This window comes from Neoarius graeffei, chromosome 14 (assembly GCF_027579695.1).
Source record: "Neoarius graeffei isolate fNeoGra1 chromosome 14, fNeoGra1.pri, whole genome shotgun sequence".
NCBI classification, from domain to species: domain Eukaryota; kingdom Metazoa; phylum Chordata; class Actinopteri; order Siluriformes; family Ariidae; genus Neoarius; species Neoarius graeffei.
In genome coordinates, this window is record NC_083582.1 from 65,351,087 (window position 1) to 65,370,121 (window position 19,035).

Here is a 19,035-nt window from a genome sequence, read left to right on the forward strand (position 1 = left end):
TTCAGCCCTTTTCCCAGTGCGTCGTTTTGCTAATGAGAAGCATGGAGGCGGGGAAGGGTAGAGGGTGGGGGCGGGCCATGGGGGGAGGGGGAGGGGCTTGACCAAGCTGCGGGCATGAGTGAGAGTGTTCGGAGTGGTAGTTTATGAACGTATAATACCCTAGGCTTGAACACGCACTCCATAACCAAAGAGGATAGAAGCAGCAACTACAGCAACATATCGCTTATCCAACAGAAGACATGCATTGCGGAGCAATAGTCAAACATAAGCTCATAAGTTACAGTCAATTTCCAGACTAAACTCAGTTTAACAGAGCCTGCTGCATGCTTTTTGGTTTTGTAGCACAGAGCACCTGGCTAACTGCAGGAAGCGGTTAGCTGCACAGCTAATGTAGCCATTGCAAGGCTAACGCACCGATTTTAAAACACGGCAAAACGACTTAACAGTTATACACTTACTTGTTCGGTGTTTGTGGCTGATGCGGCAGGGATGCTTGGTACGGACCCAGGCTTCAGTGACAGTTGATGTGCAAAACCTGCCCTGTACTGTCCCAAGTTGTGGAAACATTCATCAGGAAAATGCTTCCGACAAACATACACGATCTTAGGTAGACTCGACGGCGTATTATTGGAGTAAATAAAATTAAGCCACTGCGTCTTCAGGGGCTCTCCCGTCGGCAGTAAAAACAGACTCTTTTCTGTGTTGTCACATCCATGTACAGCGCAATTTCCATGTTTCGCTCGCTTAGGTGGTGCCATGTTGTTGTGTCCTCTATGGTCTCCTCACTACAAAATTGAAGTGACGTATCTATGGTGGCAACTTTTGAGCTGGGCGGGCAATCCATACAGTGGGTGGGAATCCAGAGGGGGGGCGTGGGGATCATCTCCCTCGCTGACGTAGTAAAGGGAAGAGCCTATCAACGCGCCATTTTGACGCGCCATTCTCAAATGTTGACAAAGGGTGGGCATAGTTTGGTTTACACATTATGACATTTCTAGCCACTGGGGTGACTTAAAGTGCCATTCCACCATTGGATGTATTTTTTTGGCATAAAATGCAATATATTTTATGACAACGTGACTAGACAGAGAAATCTTTTAGCTTCAAAATGATATATCAAACATAATTTTTTGACAACGACAAGTATATGAATTTTGCGACCAAAGTCACCTACCCTTTTAATTTCCGCGCGGTAGTGAAACGTGATGTCACCGGCAGGTTCCCCTTCTTGTGTACCACGTCACGTGTGACGTGGCACAGATCATCAGCAATGGCGGATAGAACGCGATTGTCAGCTTCGGAAAAGAAGCGAAGGAAAATAGCAAGTGAGGCCCAAAGGAGACGGTCGATGGTGAATATCGGCACAGCAATCGACAAGTGGAAATCGCGTTCTATCCGCCATTGCTGATAATCTGTGCCACGTCACACGTGACGTGGTACACAAGAAGGGGAACCTGCCGATGACATCACGTTTCACTACCGCGCGGAAATTAAAAGGGTAGGTGACTTTGGTCGCAAAATTAATATACTTGTCGTTGTCAAAAAATTATGTTTGATATTTTGAAGCTAAAAGATTTCTCTGTCTAGTCATGTCATAAAATATATTGTATTTTATGCCAAAGAATACATCCAATGGTGGAATGGCACTTTAAGAAGGTCAGAGGAACTCATTTTAACGTTAAAAAAACCACAGAAAGTGAAAATTTCATGCCATGGGACCTTTAAGGGTGTGGAAGTCTGTGGCGGTAACATCTGCTGTCCATGCTGTGTTCAAGGTAACGTAATCCAATCAAGCTGTAGTAAGATCGCGTGGCTTTACAACACAAACTTGTGCAGATTCTGACGCCCATCTGGCACAGTAAATCGGCAGTGCAGTTCGTAGGAGAAGTGTCTTTATCGGCTCTGGTGCCAGCTAAACAAGCGTTGTTGTTTTTTTTAACATACCCAAAGAGCCATCGTAGTTCTTATGGGCAGATATTAGAGAGACTAATCTGACTTTACCGAATACACCTTCATTCTCTTTTTTCCTTCTCAGAGGCAAGTTTGCAGCATTGGAGAACATTAGCTGTAAGATCAAGTCAGGCTGTGAGGGCCATTTGCCCTGGCCTGAGGGCATCTGCACCAAGTGCCAGCCCAGTGCTATCACCCTCAACAGACAGGTACTGTAAAGCATCATGGTCTTAAAGTCTGAGCAGCTCTGGAGGAAACCTTCCTACTAGGGTATTAGGCAGAAAAAGAAATTTACCAGTCAAAAATAATATTTTATATAATCCTGATAAGCGCCGCAGGTGCGAAGACGAGCGCCGCAGGCGCGAAGTCCCTCTAGGGGGGTCTGGGGGCATGCCCCCCCAGAAAATTTTTGAAATTTAGACTTCATTTCCTGCATTCTAGGACATTTTCAGGGTGAAATGGCGTGTAATTTTTGATCAGAAATATTGCATATTTTTACTTTGTATTTTTTTCAGTTTCACTCCTGAATGTATCAGATGTATGTATGGTGTTTGATTTGGTAACAAAAGTGAAAAGAAAATAAACAACAATGAATTGTATATAATCTTTTGATCTAGTTACAGTATTTAATAAAAAAAAAAAACCCAACAGTATTCTATTTTACCATACCCCAATGAAACCCCCTTGTTAATCAATGTATCACACATACCTTTTCTGTCTTTTTGTGGAAAAACGAATCAGTTTTTGTCACATTCAATTTGGGGCGTTTGTTGGGATTCATCTTGATCCAGAAGAGTGAGTCAGCAAAAAAAAATGCGGTTCTCCCGCCAAGAAAGAGGAAACTACAACGCAGGGTGTTTGGCAATTTTCGACCAATCAGAATTCGCGATTTATTCAGTCCGCATGTTACAAGATTCAGTGCGGGCCAAAATGGCGGAAACGATGAAATATTCTGATTTTTCATTTCAAGTTTTCAGTATTTTTCGTATTAAACTGTGTTTCTTACGATTTGTAAATGATGGCGGAACCACACACGGACTGGCCATCGGGAGTAGCGGGAGTTTTCCCAGTGGGCCGGTGGTTCAGTGTGGGCCAGCGGAGAAAAAAAAAAAACAGTTGCGCGCTGGCCTTTAATATGATAAGCAATGTTAACAGTTTCTTTAACAAACTGTTAACATTGCTTATCATATTAAAGGCCAGTGCGCAACTGTAATAAGCAATGTTAACAGTTTGTTAAAGAAACTGTTAACATTGCTTATCATATTAAAGGCCAGCGCGCAACTGTTTTTTTTTTTTCTCCGCTGGCCCACGCTGAACCACCGGCCCACCGGGAAAACTCCCGCTACTCCCGATGGCCAGTCCGTGTGTGGGCGGAACATAACTGGATTTATCGGATGACATGTGGGAGTATTCATGTGCGAAAATTTTCGGCATTATCGTCCGTTTCAGTATCCGTCTGTGTGTATACTTGCCCGTTGAAATCGGCAATCGCCCGTCAAATTTACGGGTGGACGGGTCTCTGCCTAATACCTTACTTCCTACAGAAACAACTTGACTTAACTGTGGCTTAGAGAGTGAAAAGGAGCCCATTGAAGTGTTGCGTAGCTTGGCACCTATAACGTTTACTGTACAAGTATGGAGCTATGGGAGAGCCTTGAAAAAAAACCCACATCTCTCCATTACAGAAATACAGACACGTGGATAATATCATGTTTGAGAACCACACCATCGCAGACCGTTTCTTGGACTTCTGGAGGAAGACGGGAAGTCAGCGGATGGGCTATCTGTACGGCCGCTACACAGAGCATAAAGACATTCCTCTGGGAATCCGTGCTGAGGTGGCCGCCATTTACGAACCACCACAGGTGAATGCTTTAATAGGAAAGTTTTAAAGAAGGCGGTTAAAGCTATTGTTCGGGTAGCACGATGCAAGCAAATAATGCCTCTGTCAGTCACGTACTATCATAGCTGTTGTATCTGGCTTGATAATTAGAAGAAGAAGCCTTTATTTATCACACGTACACTGAAGCACAGTGACATTCGTCTTCTGCATTTAACCTATCTGAAGCAGTGAACACTAGGGCTGTAACGATACACCCAACTCACGATTCGATTCGTATCGCGATTTTTGACCCACGATTCGATACGCCCACGATTTTTTAAAAAATGTTTTTTTAAAGTAGTAAATTTGACTTATTAACATTTACTTACTTACTTACATTAACTATTTAATAACAAATAATTCAGACCACTGCAGAGAATGAGTAATATGTATGCAAAAATGAACAAATGTATATCCAAAGATTGTTTTATTTCTCAAAATAATACTGTTGAGCCGGAAGCTCTGTTTTTTTCGGTTCTGAAAAAGTCATTTTTCCAAATCGTGTAAATCCGTTAAGATTTTTTTTTTGGGGGGGTGGCTCTCTCACTGTCTCACTCTCATAGGGCCAATGATTTTCTGTGATCGCGGAAAACAGATGGAAATTACGGAATTTTTATGGTGAAACATTGCTCGCGTGTCAAAATGTAACTGCCGCAGAAGGCTTCCGCCCAAGCAGACATGCCTTCAGTGTTGCCAGATATTACTAACGTTTTCCACCCCAAAATATGTTCAAAACCAGCCAAAAAGCACCTAAACCTGCCCAATCTGGCAACACTGCATGCCTTTCCGGTCAAGTGATTGTGATTGGCTTGTGGCACACCTAGCCAGCCAATGAGCTGCTTGTTTACAGATTCGCTCCCCGCATCGCAACCAGAATGAATGAATGAATGAATGCTCTGCCAGTGGCGAGTGTGGACATTGCGTGACTCGCAGAAGATTGTCGCAGGTCGGCGAAAAAACGACTTACTAATAGATATTAAAAAAAAAAGTAATTTACGTAAGTTTAAAATGTAATTTAAATAAAAAGTAAAGTATTCATAAATTGAAGTTTGGAAGCGCCTCTGTTTTTGGGCTGAGGAGAAGTTTGAAAGGGTGTACCGCGATTCTGCCTTCTTGTATCGCGATACGGATCGTGGCTCTGCGTATCTCGATTTCGATACGCATATCGTTACAGCCCTAGTGAACACACACATGCGCACGCAGTGAGCGCACACACACACACCCACACACCCAGAGCAGTCGGCAGGTATGCTACAGCGCCTGGGGATTATTCATTTGCTTCAGGCTAATTATTAATTATTTGTCTGCTTCAAGTGAGGCATGCAGCATTCAAGTGCACGGTTATGGTCCTGGCATGGCAGTGTTACATTTGCATTATAAAGGGTGTGAACAAATGAAGATAATGATCAAATGGCACAATACTGTTCCTAGTAGTAGTAATAATAATAATAAGGAGAAGAAGAAAAATAGCAATAACAAATTAAGACTTGTTATATACTGTTTGGCTAAAAGTCTGCAGGCACCTGACCATCACACCCATATGTGGTTCTTTCCCAAACCGTTGGCACAAAGTTGGGAGCAAACACTCGTATGGTGTACCATTACAATTTCCCTTCGGATCCTGAAACCTGTTTCAGCACGACAATGCTCCTGTATACAAAGCAAGATTAATAAAGACATGGTTGCCAAGGTTGGAGTGGAAGAATTCGGTGGCCTAAATACGAAGAGCCCTGACCTCAACCCCACTGAACACCTTTGAGACGAACTGCAGCACTGACTGCGTTCCAGGCTTTCTCACGTGACCTCAGTACCTGACTTCACTCATGCTTTGTGGCTGAATCCCCACAGCCACGCTGTAAAATCGAGCGAAAAGCCTTCCCAGAAGAGTAGAGGTTATGACCATAGGCAAGGGGGAACTGAGACTGGAATAGGGTCATTCAAAAAAAAAAAAAAAAGGGAAGGTCAGGTGTTCACGTACTTTTGGCCATGTTGTGTATAGTTGCAAATATAATTGGCCATGTTTTCGGTGAGCAAATTTTAACGTTACAGTTGGAAACTTGTAGTGATTATTTGTTATGTTTGGCAGATTGGAACTCAAAACAGTCTGGAGCTCATTGATGACCCCAGAGCTGCAGCAGTGGAGGAGATTGCTGCTAAACTGGGTCTCCGCAAGGTAACCCCTGTGTCCACGCTTTCATTTTTGTTGTTTGTGCCAGCAAAAGCCTAGGTCACAACCGGACGTACGATTTTTTTGGTTGTGCGATTTTTGGCGTTTCCCAAAATCGCTGCGTTTTTTTTTTTTTTTGTTCATGGAGAAAGACGCACGTTGGCCGTAAGTTTGTCTTGCAACCTGAAAAAAACGTAAGCGCCCGTAGAGTTTGTTTGACATGACAAAGAACCTCTGCGGCCGGTCTGCGGCTCGAAAATCAGCACGTCACACGTGCGCCCTCCGTGCGTTTTTTGCACGTAGACCGGCCGTAGGAGCACGTACGGCCGGTTGTGACCGAGGCTAAAGGTTTTAACATATACATTTCTGTTAGCATACTTGCCTATCTACCTTGCTTTTCAGTTTAAGTACTGGTACAGCATTTCTGTAGGCTACTTGCTGCCTTGTGGTCATAGGTTCAGCTTGCGTTCATTTAGTCCTTTCCCAATGTTTATGAAATTAGGCCTATTAGTTTGCTTCTCTGGCCTTTGTATATAAGGAGACAAACGTATATTAAGACAACAGTAATTCCTTGCTTATGCTCCTAGGTTGGGTGGATCTTCACAGACCTGCTGTCAGAGGATACGAGAATAGGCACAGTGCGTTACACTAGAAATAAGGTAAGCCGAATTGCTCGTCTAAACAAAGTGTGTATGGGTACGTTTTGCCTATAACAACACGTTCCACTAGACAAGTCTTCAGTGTGTGTGTATGCAAGTTCAAGTGTGTAATGTGTTTTGTTTTGTTTTTTTCCCCCCTGTGCAGGACTCGTACTTTTTGAGCTCGGAGGAGTGCATAACGGCTGGACATTTCCAGAACCAGAACCCCAACTCATGCCGGCTCTCTCCTGATGGCCACTTTGGATCAAAATTTGTCACAGTGGTAGCAACAGGTGTGTGGTTTCTCACTTTTTTTTATTACATAATAGTAATAGTAGTAAAGACCTGTAATATTAGTCTGTGTGTGCAAGAAGAGGGACATGTGTGTGTGTGTCACCAAGTTCATGCTTTAATTTTAACGCAAAATTCTGCAGCTGCACTGTGACAGTGTCTACATGCAAAGATTTTTCTCATCTCATTATCTCTAGCCGCTTTATCCTGTTCTACAGGGTCGCAGGCGAGCTGGAGCCTATCCCAGCTGACTACGGGCGAAAGGCGGGGTACACCCTGGACAAGTCGCCAGGTCATCACAGGGCTGACACATAGACACAGACAACCATTCACACTCACATTCACACCTACGGTCAATTTAGAGTCACCAGTTAACCTAACCTGCATGTCTTTGGACTGTGGGGGAAACCGGAGCACCCGGAGGAAACCCACGCGGACACGGGGAGAACATGCAAACTCCGCACAGAAAGGCCCTCGCCGGCCATGGGGCTCGAACCCGGACCTTCTTGCTGTGAGGCGACAGCGCTAACCACTACACCACCTTGCCACCCTAATCCAAATAAATAATTTTCTAATCACAGATTTGACATGACATTGACATTTTAGTTACCGTATTTTCTGGACTATAGAGCGCACCTGTATATAAGCCGCATCCGCTCTATTTTTTAAAAAAAAATTTAAAAAAAGATATACAAGCCGCACCGGGCTATAAGCCGCAGATATCTATGTTGATATTTACTGCATGTACAGAACGATTTTGTACTGTAAATGTACATGTATGTACCTGAACAGATTCTTTCCGAACAGTGCCTTTTAACACGGCAGCAACTTTGCTGATTAAAACGGAACAGAACCAAGAGAAAATAACTGGTATTTATTTACCTTCATTTCTCCTGTGTTTGAAACCACAAGTCACTTTAATCATCTTCGCTGGATTTGAAAATAATTACCAGTTAGTAATTTGTCGTGCGTGTTCTATCTGCTAAAGATCTGCTAATTCTTCTTTGCATTGATTTTTCGTCTATCTTATTTTTGATTCTACTTCCGGTTAGAGCGCCCCTAGCGGTGGAAGAAAAATCCACAGAATAGCCGCACCTTTGTATAAGCCGCATGGTTCAAAACCTAGGAAAAAAGTAGCGGCTTATAGTCCAGAAAATACGGTATATGGATATTAATTACATGTAATACAGGTTTGTATGTATGTGAAAAAGAACGTTTAGTTGCAACGAGTAGCTAAAATTAACTCAGCATGTAGGCACCGGTCTCTTCATCTGACCTTTCAGTCAGTCAGAATCGAAAGTTTTTTTGTTTTTTTTTATTAGAGCTGAGCTATCAGCGAGATAATTAACAAATTATTAGTCTTGTAGTCAACCTTAAATGCTAACAGCTTTCAGAGCCTTTTTTTTTTTTTTTGTATTATTCTGCTGTTTGTTGTAAAAAGTGTCAGATGAGTCATGGACTCGGTGCTAGGTCTGTAATGATTCACTCAGTTCACAATTTGATTCAGTGGATTACATTAATAACATTCTAGAAGGTGTTCTTATCCAGGGTGACGTACATACGCAGGGCAGTCAGGGGTTGGGTACCTTCCTCAAGGGCACATCAGCCAGTCCTTCTGGTCCAGGGAATCAAACCGGTGACTTTTTGATCCCAAAGCTGCTTCTCTAACCATTAGGCTTCCCCCATGATTTTATGATATTAAGTTCATCATGATATTTTTGATGATAATTAAATGAAGAAAATTTTATGACCAACATTTTATTTTCCTTTTTTTTAATATCGACTTAAATATTCCTTTTGCTAAATTTAAGATAACCTTTTTAACTGTCTAGATGACGTGAAATGCTGGATGGCGAGGAACTTCCTACAACTACACTACCGTTCAAAAGTTTGGGGTCACTTTGAAATGTCCTTATTTTTGAAAGAAAAGCACTGTTCTTTTCAATGAAGATCACTTTAAACTAATCAGAAATCCACTCTATACATTGCTAATGTGGTAAATGACTATTCTAGCTGCAAATGTCTGGTTTTTGGTGCAATATCTCCATAGGTGTATAGAGGCCCATTTCCAGCAACTCTCACTCCAGTGTTCTAATGGTACAATGTGTTTGCTCATTGCCTCAGAAGGCTAATGGAGGATTAGAAAACCCTTGTGCAATCATGTTAGCACAGCTGAAAACAGTTGAGCTCTTTAGAGAAGCTATAAAACTGACCTTCCTTTGAGCAGATTGAGTTTCTGGAGCATCACATTTGTGGGGTCGATTAAATGCTCAAAATGGCCAGAAAAATGTCTTGACTATATTTTCTATTCGTTTTACAACTTATGGTGATAAATAAAAGTGTGACTTTTCATGGAAAACACAAAATTGTCTGGGTGACCCCAAACTTTTGAACGGTAGTGTAAATGAGAACAAAACTGATGTCATTATATTTGGCCGTCCTAGCTCTGTCTCTAGCTTAACCAATGTGCTTGGTCCTCTGTCTGCAAAATTGCACAATGGAGTTAGAAATCTTGATGTGTTCCTGGACACCTCTTTGAATTTTAACAAACTAGTCAGTAGTGTTGTGAAAGGTAGCTTTTATCAGCTTAGAACCATAGCCAAATTAAAGCCATTTTTATCTTGTAAGGACCTGGAAACTGTTATTCATGCTTTTATCATTTCCCGGCTGGACTAGTGCAACTCCTCATACATGGGGTTGACCCGTTCCACCCTGGCTAGGCTACAAATGGTTCAGAATGCAGCTGCCAGACTTTTAACCGGTACAAAGAAAAGACATCACATCACTCCTGTCTTAGCTGAGCTGCCCTGGCTACCTGTGAAATACGGAATTGATTTTAAAATTTTACTATTTGTTTTTTAAAGCCCTCAATGGATTAGCTCCACAATACATTACTAATCTGCTAATTCCATACTCTGCTCCCAGGTCACTTAGGTCATCATCACAACATCATCTCACAGTCCCCAATACACGCCCTTAAAACCAAACGCGGCCAGCCCTTTTCTGTCGCTGCCCCCAGGCTCTGGAATAAACTCCCATCCCATATGAAGTCCCTGTACCACCATTGACAATTTTAAATCAAATTTAAAGACCCATCTTGCTTTTAGTTCAGTTTGAGGTTGGCCCCATGGTTTTTGTCAAGTCCACTCTTTATTTATTTATTTATTTATTTATTTATAATAATCATGATTTTACTACTTTTTGATTTTATTTTTATTATTTTATTTGCTATTTTATCTACTTGTTTTCCTTTATCCATGTATACCTCCTAAGGTAATTTTTCATTTGCCTTATTATGGAAAGCACTTTGGGTCAACTTCTGTTGTTTTAAATGTGCTATACAAATAAATGAATTGACTAACCTTTTGTTTCATTTTCTTAATAATCAACAATAATGGGCGGCACGGTGGTGTAGTGGTTAGCGCTGTCGCCTCACAGCAAGAAGGTCCTGGGTTCGAGCCCCGTGGCCGGCGAGGGCCTTTCTGTGCGGAGTTTGCATGTTCTCCCCGTGTCCGCGTGGGTTTCCTCCGGGTGCTCCGGTTTCCCCCACAGTCCAAAGACATGCAGGTTAGGTTAACTGGTGACTCTAAATTGACCGTGGGTGTGAATGTGAGTGTGAATGGTTGTCTGTGTCTATGTGTCAGCCCTGTGATGACCTGGTGACTTGTCCAGGGTGTACCCCGCCTTTCGCCCGTAGTCAGCTGGGATAGGCTCCAGCTTGCCTGCGACCCTGTAGAAGGATAAAGCGACTAGAGATAATGAGATGAGATGAGATCAACAATAATTATTTACACACAGTTGCAAAGGTTTAAGTAAAATATAATAGCCTATTAACTAAAATATTATTTTTATTAAAAATGAAATGTTAATAACAAATAGGCCTTTTCTTTGTAACCATTTGTGAAGGCTGTATTCAGAAAACGGCGACCTCCTTTTCTTCTCTTTTTAGCTTTCGGCAGTCAGTTTCTTGTTAAATGTATTTGTACAGTCAATCACACAACAGCTCATTCTCATTTTAGATGTTTTTTTTTGTACACGCGCGTTTTCAAGGCATTAGAGCTGTGTTACTTCCGCCTACGTTGAAGTCGCGTGTATTTGTCTAAACGACGCAATTACAGCTAGTGAAAGACCTAGAGATTACACAACCTTTATAATAATCACAGTTCATTTTTTATTTCATTGATTCAAATCGTCATAAATTTGCACCGCAATGTATCGTTGCATGATTTATCATTACATGCGTATTTAATATCAGTCCTCTACCGTATAGTTGAACTGAACTGACTTGTGTATGTAGAGGTCTAAACTTCTGTGTGTTTCTGCAGGTGGTCCTGATAACCAGGTACATTTTGAGGGCTACCAAGTGTCTAACCAGTGCATGGCTTTAGTGAGGGACGAGTGCCTTCTGCCCTGCAGAGACACTCCTGAACTCGGCTATGCTAAAGAGTCTAGCAGCGAGCAGTATGTCCCTGACGTCTTCTATAAGGTACATGTGTGTTTGCTGACACTTGCATTTGCAAAACTTCAATGGCTACATGAATATAAAGGTCACGCAGAGAATATATATATATATTTTTTTCTTTTCTGCTGTCCAGTGTCAGTTTCCATGTACTTTCCTAATATATCATTTTGTTTCAAAGTATGTTCTACATTGTGGCACCAAGGCTTCGACGTGGTCGTGCTTAAGACGTTAAAACTCTCCCCTTTCCCAATACTTGTGCAATGGCAGAATATTGAATAAAGGGAAGTCTTCTACTAGTGTGGTAGTGCATGCTGTCTTGCAGTGTCTGATGTAATTGAATTCAGAAGGAAACCTGTTCGAGCCTGGCATGCTTTGACTTGTAAATGATTGATTGCTTTTATTGTTAAATTGTAATAGGACATGGCACAGGTAAGGGTATAGTTTATCATAAGCGTTTTGAACGAAGCCCTTGAGCCCTTTGAATACCGTGCTGCACACTGTGGTTTCAACCACAAGCCAAGCTGATAGATCTGACCGTTCTGAACTTGTGAACCTGAAACTGTCAAAGCAGGATAACAAAGGAGTTGGGGAAAGTGTTCTTTTTGCTACATCTTGTGAAATATTCCTGTCAGTCTGTATAGACAGAGAGGTTGAGCAACAAGGTCTGTAGACACTTGATTTCCTTTAACCTCTCGGATTTGAATGTTACTTGAATTTTTTTGATCTTCATTATCTTCGTGCCCACTTTTTTTTTTCTTCTTTCTCTTATTCTGTTTATCATCTTCGTTATCTATAGGATAAAGACAAATTTGGCAACGACATCACGTACTTGGCCCGGCCTCTACCAGTGGAGTACCTAATTATTGACGTAAGTAACGTTTCTTGGCTCGGTATGAACAACTTGTGACCCGACTTCCATCATCAGGCTTCACTGTTGAATTTATTTTATAGTTCAAGAACTTTGGGAACTTCAACTATCCACGAACAAATACGTGATTGTGAAATGCTTCAAAAGTCTGAAAAGGGCTACATGTAGTCTGTTTTATTATCAGCGTTAACAGTGTTCACTCTGTAATTAGATGAAGTTATTGATTTCTTATTCTAATACGTATCCAGTGGCTTATGAAACTTTTTATGAATAAAATGTCATTTGAATTCCGTATAAAGGTAGTAACGACAGGACATTTTTTAAAGTAACTGTCATAGACTACGTTCAGACTGCACCCTGAAACGACCCATATCCGATTTTTTTGCCCATATGCGACCTGTATCCGATTTGTTATTGACAATCTGAACGACACAGATCTGATTTTTTTTCACATGCGACCCAGGCCGCTTGGATATGTGGTCCTAATTCCGATGCATATCCGTTATTTTCACATGCGACTGCAGTCTGACCGGACAGGTCGCATTCATGCGACCTACACGTCATCAACAAGAGACAAACGTCACTATTCTGCGTTGGCTAATCCCGCCGCTTTGGTGGAAAACAGCATTTGTACAGTTTACAGAATTTAAATAGACTTTTATAGAATTGATCAAGCTAATGGTGGATTTGGTAGGGATCTGGATGTTGATCTGTTAGCCTGATTAAATAAAACAGTTTCTATAACTGATTTATAACTTAAACCATCCTGTATTACAAGATTATAAGATTGTTCTGGAAATTTCCAGTAATTTGACACCTTCGGTCTCATTAGTCTGCTGCCCACATTAATCAGATTATTGTGTGAGTTCCGCCGCCGCCACAAAAACCACAGTGCGCTTTTTTTGTTTACGTATTACGTAGATGTGCTTATTACATGTCAATTTGCGCATGCGGGACACTTTTGGGTCGTTTTCCGTTCATATTGGAGATCGCATACAAGTCTCATATAATTGGTAATGTGAACGGCCTAACAAAAAAATCGGATTTCACAACAAATCGGATGTGTGTCGTTTCAGGTTGCAGTCTGAACGTAGTGATAGTGTTGTGTAGTGTGTCAAATGAAAGAGTGTGAATATCTGAATTGAAAACTTGTTTCATTTTGTAAATATGTCTTTTAAAAAAAAAACAGTTATGAACATTTGAAAATCCAGTGGTTTTTTTTTTTAAATAAAAATTTCCATTTCTATCCGTTGCCCCGGTCACAAACCAGCAATCATTTTCCATTGGCTTAGTTTTCTATTCATGAGAAAAAAAACTCCATCAAAAATTAATAGACCAAAAAGCCAAAAATAAAGAGATTTTGATTTTTGATTATCAGGGTAAGAATTACAGATAAAAGGCTTCTTCTTGTAGATCACAATTCTGCACCTAGAAGGCGTAAAAGTAATACATCAGTGAAATTGGTCCATCCTTGGAGTTTAAACATAAACGCCAGTATTTGCGGGTATGTTCACTTTAAGTTGTGGACACCAAGCGTGACTAATGACAGTGGTGCTCGAATGCGCTGTTTATAAGAGGCTCAAACTTTTGTTAATTCTCTTCAAAACAGTATTACTGATATTTATACACATTCTCATTTTTTCTCCATGAAAAAAAAATAGTAGGAAAATCTTTTTTTTTTTTTAGGAAGGATGCAAAATTTTCCTCGGTGATCCGATCTTTCACAGGCACTAGACAGCAAAATGTTCAACCGATTTTATTGGAAAATTAAGTCAACATGAGAGATTCGACCACTAGGTTGGAATTATGATTGAACCAACAGTGAGCGAACTGGAAGCAACAATAAAACACACGGACCAGTGACGAATATCACTAAAAAACCCAAGATGGCGGGGCCCATTGATGTGGGATCCCAGACGTCCGCTATTTAGCGGAATTCCGCTATTTTTCTAGCCAAAGTGTTGGTTTTTTTTAAATCTCTTGTATATCCGTTAAAAATATGTTTGTTTAAGTAAAATGACCAGCAGAATACGTTCTGATTTGGTTTGCTTGTTTAGCGATGTTTTCGTCGGCTTCGTTTGTTCTCGTTGACATTTGGGAACACTCGGAAGTTAAACTGATGTAAATAGCGCGAGACTGTACGCGATAGAACGAGAAAACAATATGGCTGCGCCCATTTGCTAGAAAACGTTTTAACTCCATTCGTGCTTTTCTTTCTAATGCGTTGAACTTAATTCAATATGTCGTGGAAAAAAGATATCGTCCATAAAAGAGATAGCGGAACAGTGTCTGGGTTAGAAGAAGTATATTCTTCAAAGCTACATTTTCGTCTAATTTTTATCAATTTTTTTTTTTTGCCACTTATGTCATTGATTACAAAATGTAGCATCAAATAGATACACATTACTGTTAAATTCTGTTGCTTTTCTATGTTAAATCTATGTAAAAAATGTGTTCTATAGCATCTTTAAATGTTAAAATCTCAACAGCTTCAGGGGGCTTGCAGCCCCCTTGACCCCTGCTGATAGTTTCTTACATTCCTCTATTTTTTTTTTTCAATTACTGCTGGGATCCCTGCTGTGAGTTCGGTGTATCGAATTACACAATCTTAAACGCTTAAAGTAAAAGCTCATCACGACACTGCACAAAATTTAACAATATATTCCGTAAATGGGTTATTTATTCTTGAATCAACACTAGTTTTCCCTAAACACTTTTAAATGTCTTTAAAGACCAAACATGGCCTTTAAAGACATTTAAAGGCCTATATTCTAGACATTATAATCTTCAGTATCTCTTTACATTTTCTAAGTTTCCTTGAAATTATTTTTAAAAATGTGTTTTTGCTTTGAACAGATCACCACCACTTTCCCTAAGGACCCTGTGTTCACCTTTTCCTCCACATTCCGCTTCCCCATCGAGAACAGAGATGCACTGGGAGAAACGCAGGTAGCTGCTCCTTAGACGCATCATCATCCTAACTGACAACGAGCAAATATTTTCCTCTAGGCGTTTTCAGTCAAGTGAAAACTGATTTTATTTTTTTCGCGGTCCGGTTTCCATCAAATCCTGCACTCTGATTGGCTGGCGAGCGGGTCTGTATCCTACGGTACGGACCCTGGTTACGGACCTCTGGCAACTCGCTCATTCACAACAATAACAAACATAGTAGCATTTTTTTGTCAACATTTATCTTTTTTTTTTTTTTTTTTTAATAAGATTTATTTATAAGATTATCAAAAATGTAAATTTTTGCCAGTATTTCTCAGGAGAATAGCATTAATTTTACAGCATGGATAGCGATAACGACAGTGTTCACAGCGAAAGCAAGTTTTACTACCCTGAGGAAGAAGAAATAAAAGAAAACATTTCAGGAGAAAGCTAAAAACCTGTAACTGTTGCTAACGCCGAGCAAAAACATGGCTGAATCCTGAATGACTCAATTTTCTATAAATAGGGGATGACATAGGCGGCAAAATTTAGTTGTTTTTTTTTTTTTTTTCCTGCCATGGAAGTGCACTTGTATACCGAGGAGGAAGCCATTTGCATTACAGCCGTGAATGAGGATTCAAAATAGCATTAATTTTACATCATGGATAGCGATAATGACAGTGTTCACAGCAAAAGCGAGTTTTACTACCCTGAGGAAGAAGAAATAAAAGAAAACATTTCAGGAGAAAGCTAAAAACCTGTAACTTGCTAACGCCGAGCAAAAACATGGCTGAATCCTGAATGACTCCTATTTGTATAAATAGGGGACTACATAGGCGGCAAAATGTAGTTTTTTTCCTGCCATGGAAGTGCACTTGTATACCAAGGAGGAAGCCATTTGCATTCAAGCCGTGAATGAGGATTCAAAATGGCGGCTCAGCTCAGTTTTCCCTTTCGGGCTCTCTCGTTTTCTGTTAGAATTTGGTAAAGAAAAAATATATATTATTTACCAGCTTAAGGTCGGTCCATACGGTGAAATACCGTGACCTCGGCCTTGAATACTGACCTCGGCCCAGAGGGCCTCGCTCAGTACTTTCAAGACCTCGGTCACTGTATTTCACCATACGGACCTCCCAGCTGGTAAGTAACATGCGTATTTTCTGCTTATAATATACACTCTCAATATACACAATATACACTCTCGCCTGACCTCATTAATGCACAAATCTCCACAGCCACATTCTAAAATCTTATTGAAAGTCTTCCCAGAAGAATAGAGGTTATTATAACAGTCATGTTGGAACTAAATCTGGACTGGGATATTCAGTAATATTATATCCACATTCACTGGATATGAACAATCGTGCACTTTGATTGGCTACTCTACTGCTAGGCTATCAGCTCATATACCCTGAGTAGAGGAAAAACAAAATGGTGGAGCGTGTTGCTGAACCAACCGAGGACGAAATAAAAACTCAACTCGAAAATAAAATCCCCCCCCCCAAAAAAAAGCAACAAAATATGGAATGAAAGTGTTTAAGAACGTGTTTGGTTTTGTTTGTTTTTTTCCCAAGAATTATCGCATTTTTCACAAATTCCTACGGTCATTTCGCCAGTTTAAGCAGAAATGATTTTGTCAGACGTTTTTTATTTATCAAATTTGCAAAACATAAAAATGATCTGTCTCTCAAAATCCAGTTAATGTGGATAGAATAAAACAGTTATTCCACTCAATCTCATCATACATGGCTTATAGCCAACTCGGCGCTATGCACCTCGTCGGCTATCAGCTCATGTACGACTCGATTTTGTGGAATAATTGTTAAACGTCCACAAACATTAAGGCATATAGTGCATCTCTGTATGGAGGTTACATTTATTCAGGCTGTCACTAAACGCACCATGTTCTTATTATAGATATTTTTAACATCTTTAATTCAATATAAGTTTAAGACGGTGCTGTGGCAGCAGGGGCGTGGTCAAGCATCGGTCTGTGACCGGAGGGCGGAGTCAGGGAAGGTAAGCGGCAGAATCACTGCACCTGATGTGAATTAATGTGTTTGTGTGTCTTCCCCAGTGACCGCGCCCTATTTAAGGAGAGAGCGCGAGAGCAGAGGGAGCTCTCTCCCCAACCAGACGACTTGTGTGCGGCAGGCCAGAACGGAGTTCACAAAACTCTTTTTATTTTCACTTTTCAGCAAAACTTTAACTCTCCCAGCCAACGCACGCACGCACGCGCGCACACAAGTCGTCTGGTTGGGGAGAGAGCTCCCTCTGCTCTCGCTCTCTCTCCTTAAATAGGGCGCGGTCACTGGGGAAGACACACAAACACATTAATTCACATCAGGTGCAGTGATTCTGCCACTTACCTTCCCTGACTCCGCCCTCCGGTCACAGACCGATGCTTGACCACGCCCCCGCTGCCACAGGTGCATTTGCTTTTACGAAATCCGGGTTTTACACTAAATTATGTGAATGCTTTGTGTGTTTGTGATTTTATCAGGACTTCCACAGTTTAGCTACATATCTCTCCCAGAGTTCCTCCTCATCCTTTTTGGACATTGTGTCTGACTTCCACCTACTCATCTTTCTCGTCACTAACGAGGTCATGCCTTTGAGAGTAAGTGTTGTAAATTGTGTACACACACACACACACACACACACACACACACACACTTTTATAATGCAATATAAAGTGCAATATCTCTCCTACCGCCGGCCCCCTTCTCCCCACCTTTCCCACCCCCCCTTCCCCATATCTTATTCTTTTTATATTTGTATATGTAAATACTTAATTTATTTTAATTTATCTAGAAGTTTTCTCTATTTCTTTTCTCTGTTTATCTGTAATGATGCTGCTGGAATCTTAATTTCCCTGAGGGAACCCGCCCAAAGGGATCAATAAAGTTTTATCTAATCTAAGGCCGAATCCCATTTCACCCCTTGGACCAACCCCTTGGCCCTTCCCCTCCATTTTGCGCGTTCACGTGAAGGGGTAGGGGTATCCCAATCCCAGTTAACGCGGAGGGGAAGGGGTAGGGCTTCTGTACCCCTCCAAACGGAGATTTTCCTGGAGCTGACTCCGAACGAAGGGGTTTGAGTGATTTCCCACAATGCCATGCGGATTTCAGCGAGATTTCATGCGGATTTCAGAAAGATGGCGGTTCCCGCGGCGAAAGATTGTCATAAATGTATTTTCTCCATTATTTACGTGTTTTAAGTTGTTATCCAGAGGAAACACGCCGCTTGATTCGCTTTCGAGCTGAGAATGAGCAGCGATTTCTGAAATCCAAGCTGCTGCTAAAAAGCTTTGGGAGTGAGTATTGTTTTCGGTTGCTTGACTGCGTACGTTTTGTTCTGTTATTCTCGCTTTTATTGTTTACATGAGTGTTCTGACACCTCATTCTGTCGGATGTGGTGCACGAAGCGCCAAAGATATCCCATTCAGTGGTGTTAGTTAACAAATCACACCCTGCCAGCAGAGATTTCTGCCTCTGGCTCTGACTGTAGCGGCTGGTCGCAGCCAATGACGCATTTGGTCGCGTTTTGCTAACGTAAACGCTGATGGAGGTACGCGATGACGTATGCGATCGTTGAAGGGCTATCCCAATACGTAAGGGTTGAATTTCAAGCCCTATCCCTTGTAGCTCAGTTTCAAGGGGAAGGGGGAGGGGTAGGAGTAGAAATTAGAATTGGGATTGGGCCTAATTTGTATATTCCAGTATGTTAGGTTGTTAAATGTGCGCTCTCTCTCTTTCATGTTAGTTACTCTGTCTAATTAACGTTAACATAGTTTTGTTTTATTGTGATACTGTTAGTAATATGAGTGCGAGTCAAACATTCAGT

The 19,035-nt window shown here is 41.2% G+C and overlaps 1 protein-coding gene across 1 annotated transcript in view; it reads left to right on the top strand.

The window, feature by feature from the left end:
• Window positions 1–19,035, top strand: part of nploc4 (NPL4 homolog, ubiquitin recognition factor) — a 63,855-nt gene that overhangs the window by 31,722 nt on the left and 13,098 nt on the right. Inside the window, exons 7-15 of the mRNA XM_060940237.1 lie at window positions 2,036–2,159; window positions 3,636–3,815; window positions 5,919–6,005; window positions 6,587–6,658; window positions 6,804–6,930; window positions 11,254–11,414; window positions 12,187–12,258; window positions 15,115–15,207; window positions 17,693–17,809. Coding sequence (XP_060796220.1) covers window positions 2,036–2,159; window positions 3,636–3,815; window positions 5,919–6,005; window positions 6,587–6,658; window positions 6,804–6,930; window positions 11,254–11,414; window positions 12,187–12,258; window positions 15,115–15,207; window positions 17,693–17,809 — 1,033 coding nt within the window. The remainder of the gene's footprint in view (window positions 1–2,035; window positions 2,160–3,635; window positions 3,816–5,918; window positions 6,006–6,586; window positions 6,659–6,803; window positions 6,931–11,253; window positions 11,415–12,186; window positions 12,259–15,114; window positions 15,208–17,692; window positions 17,810–19,035) is intronic.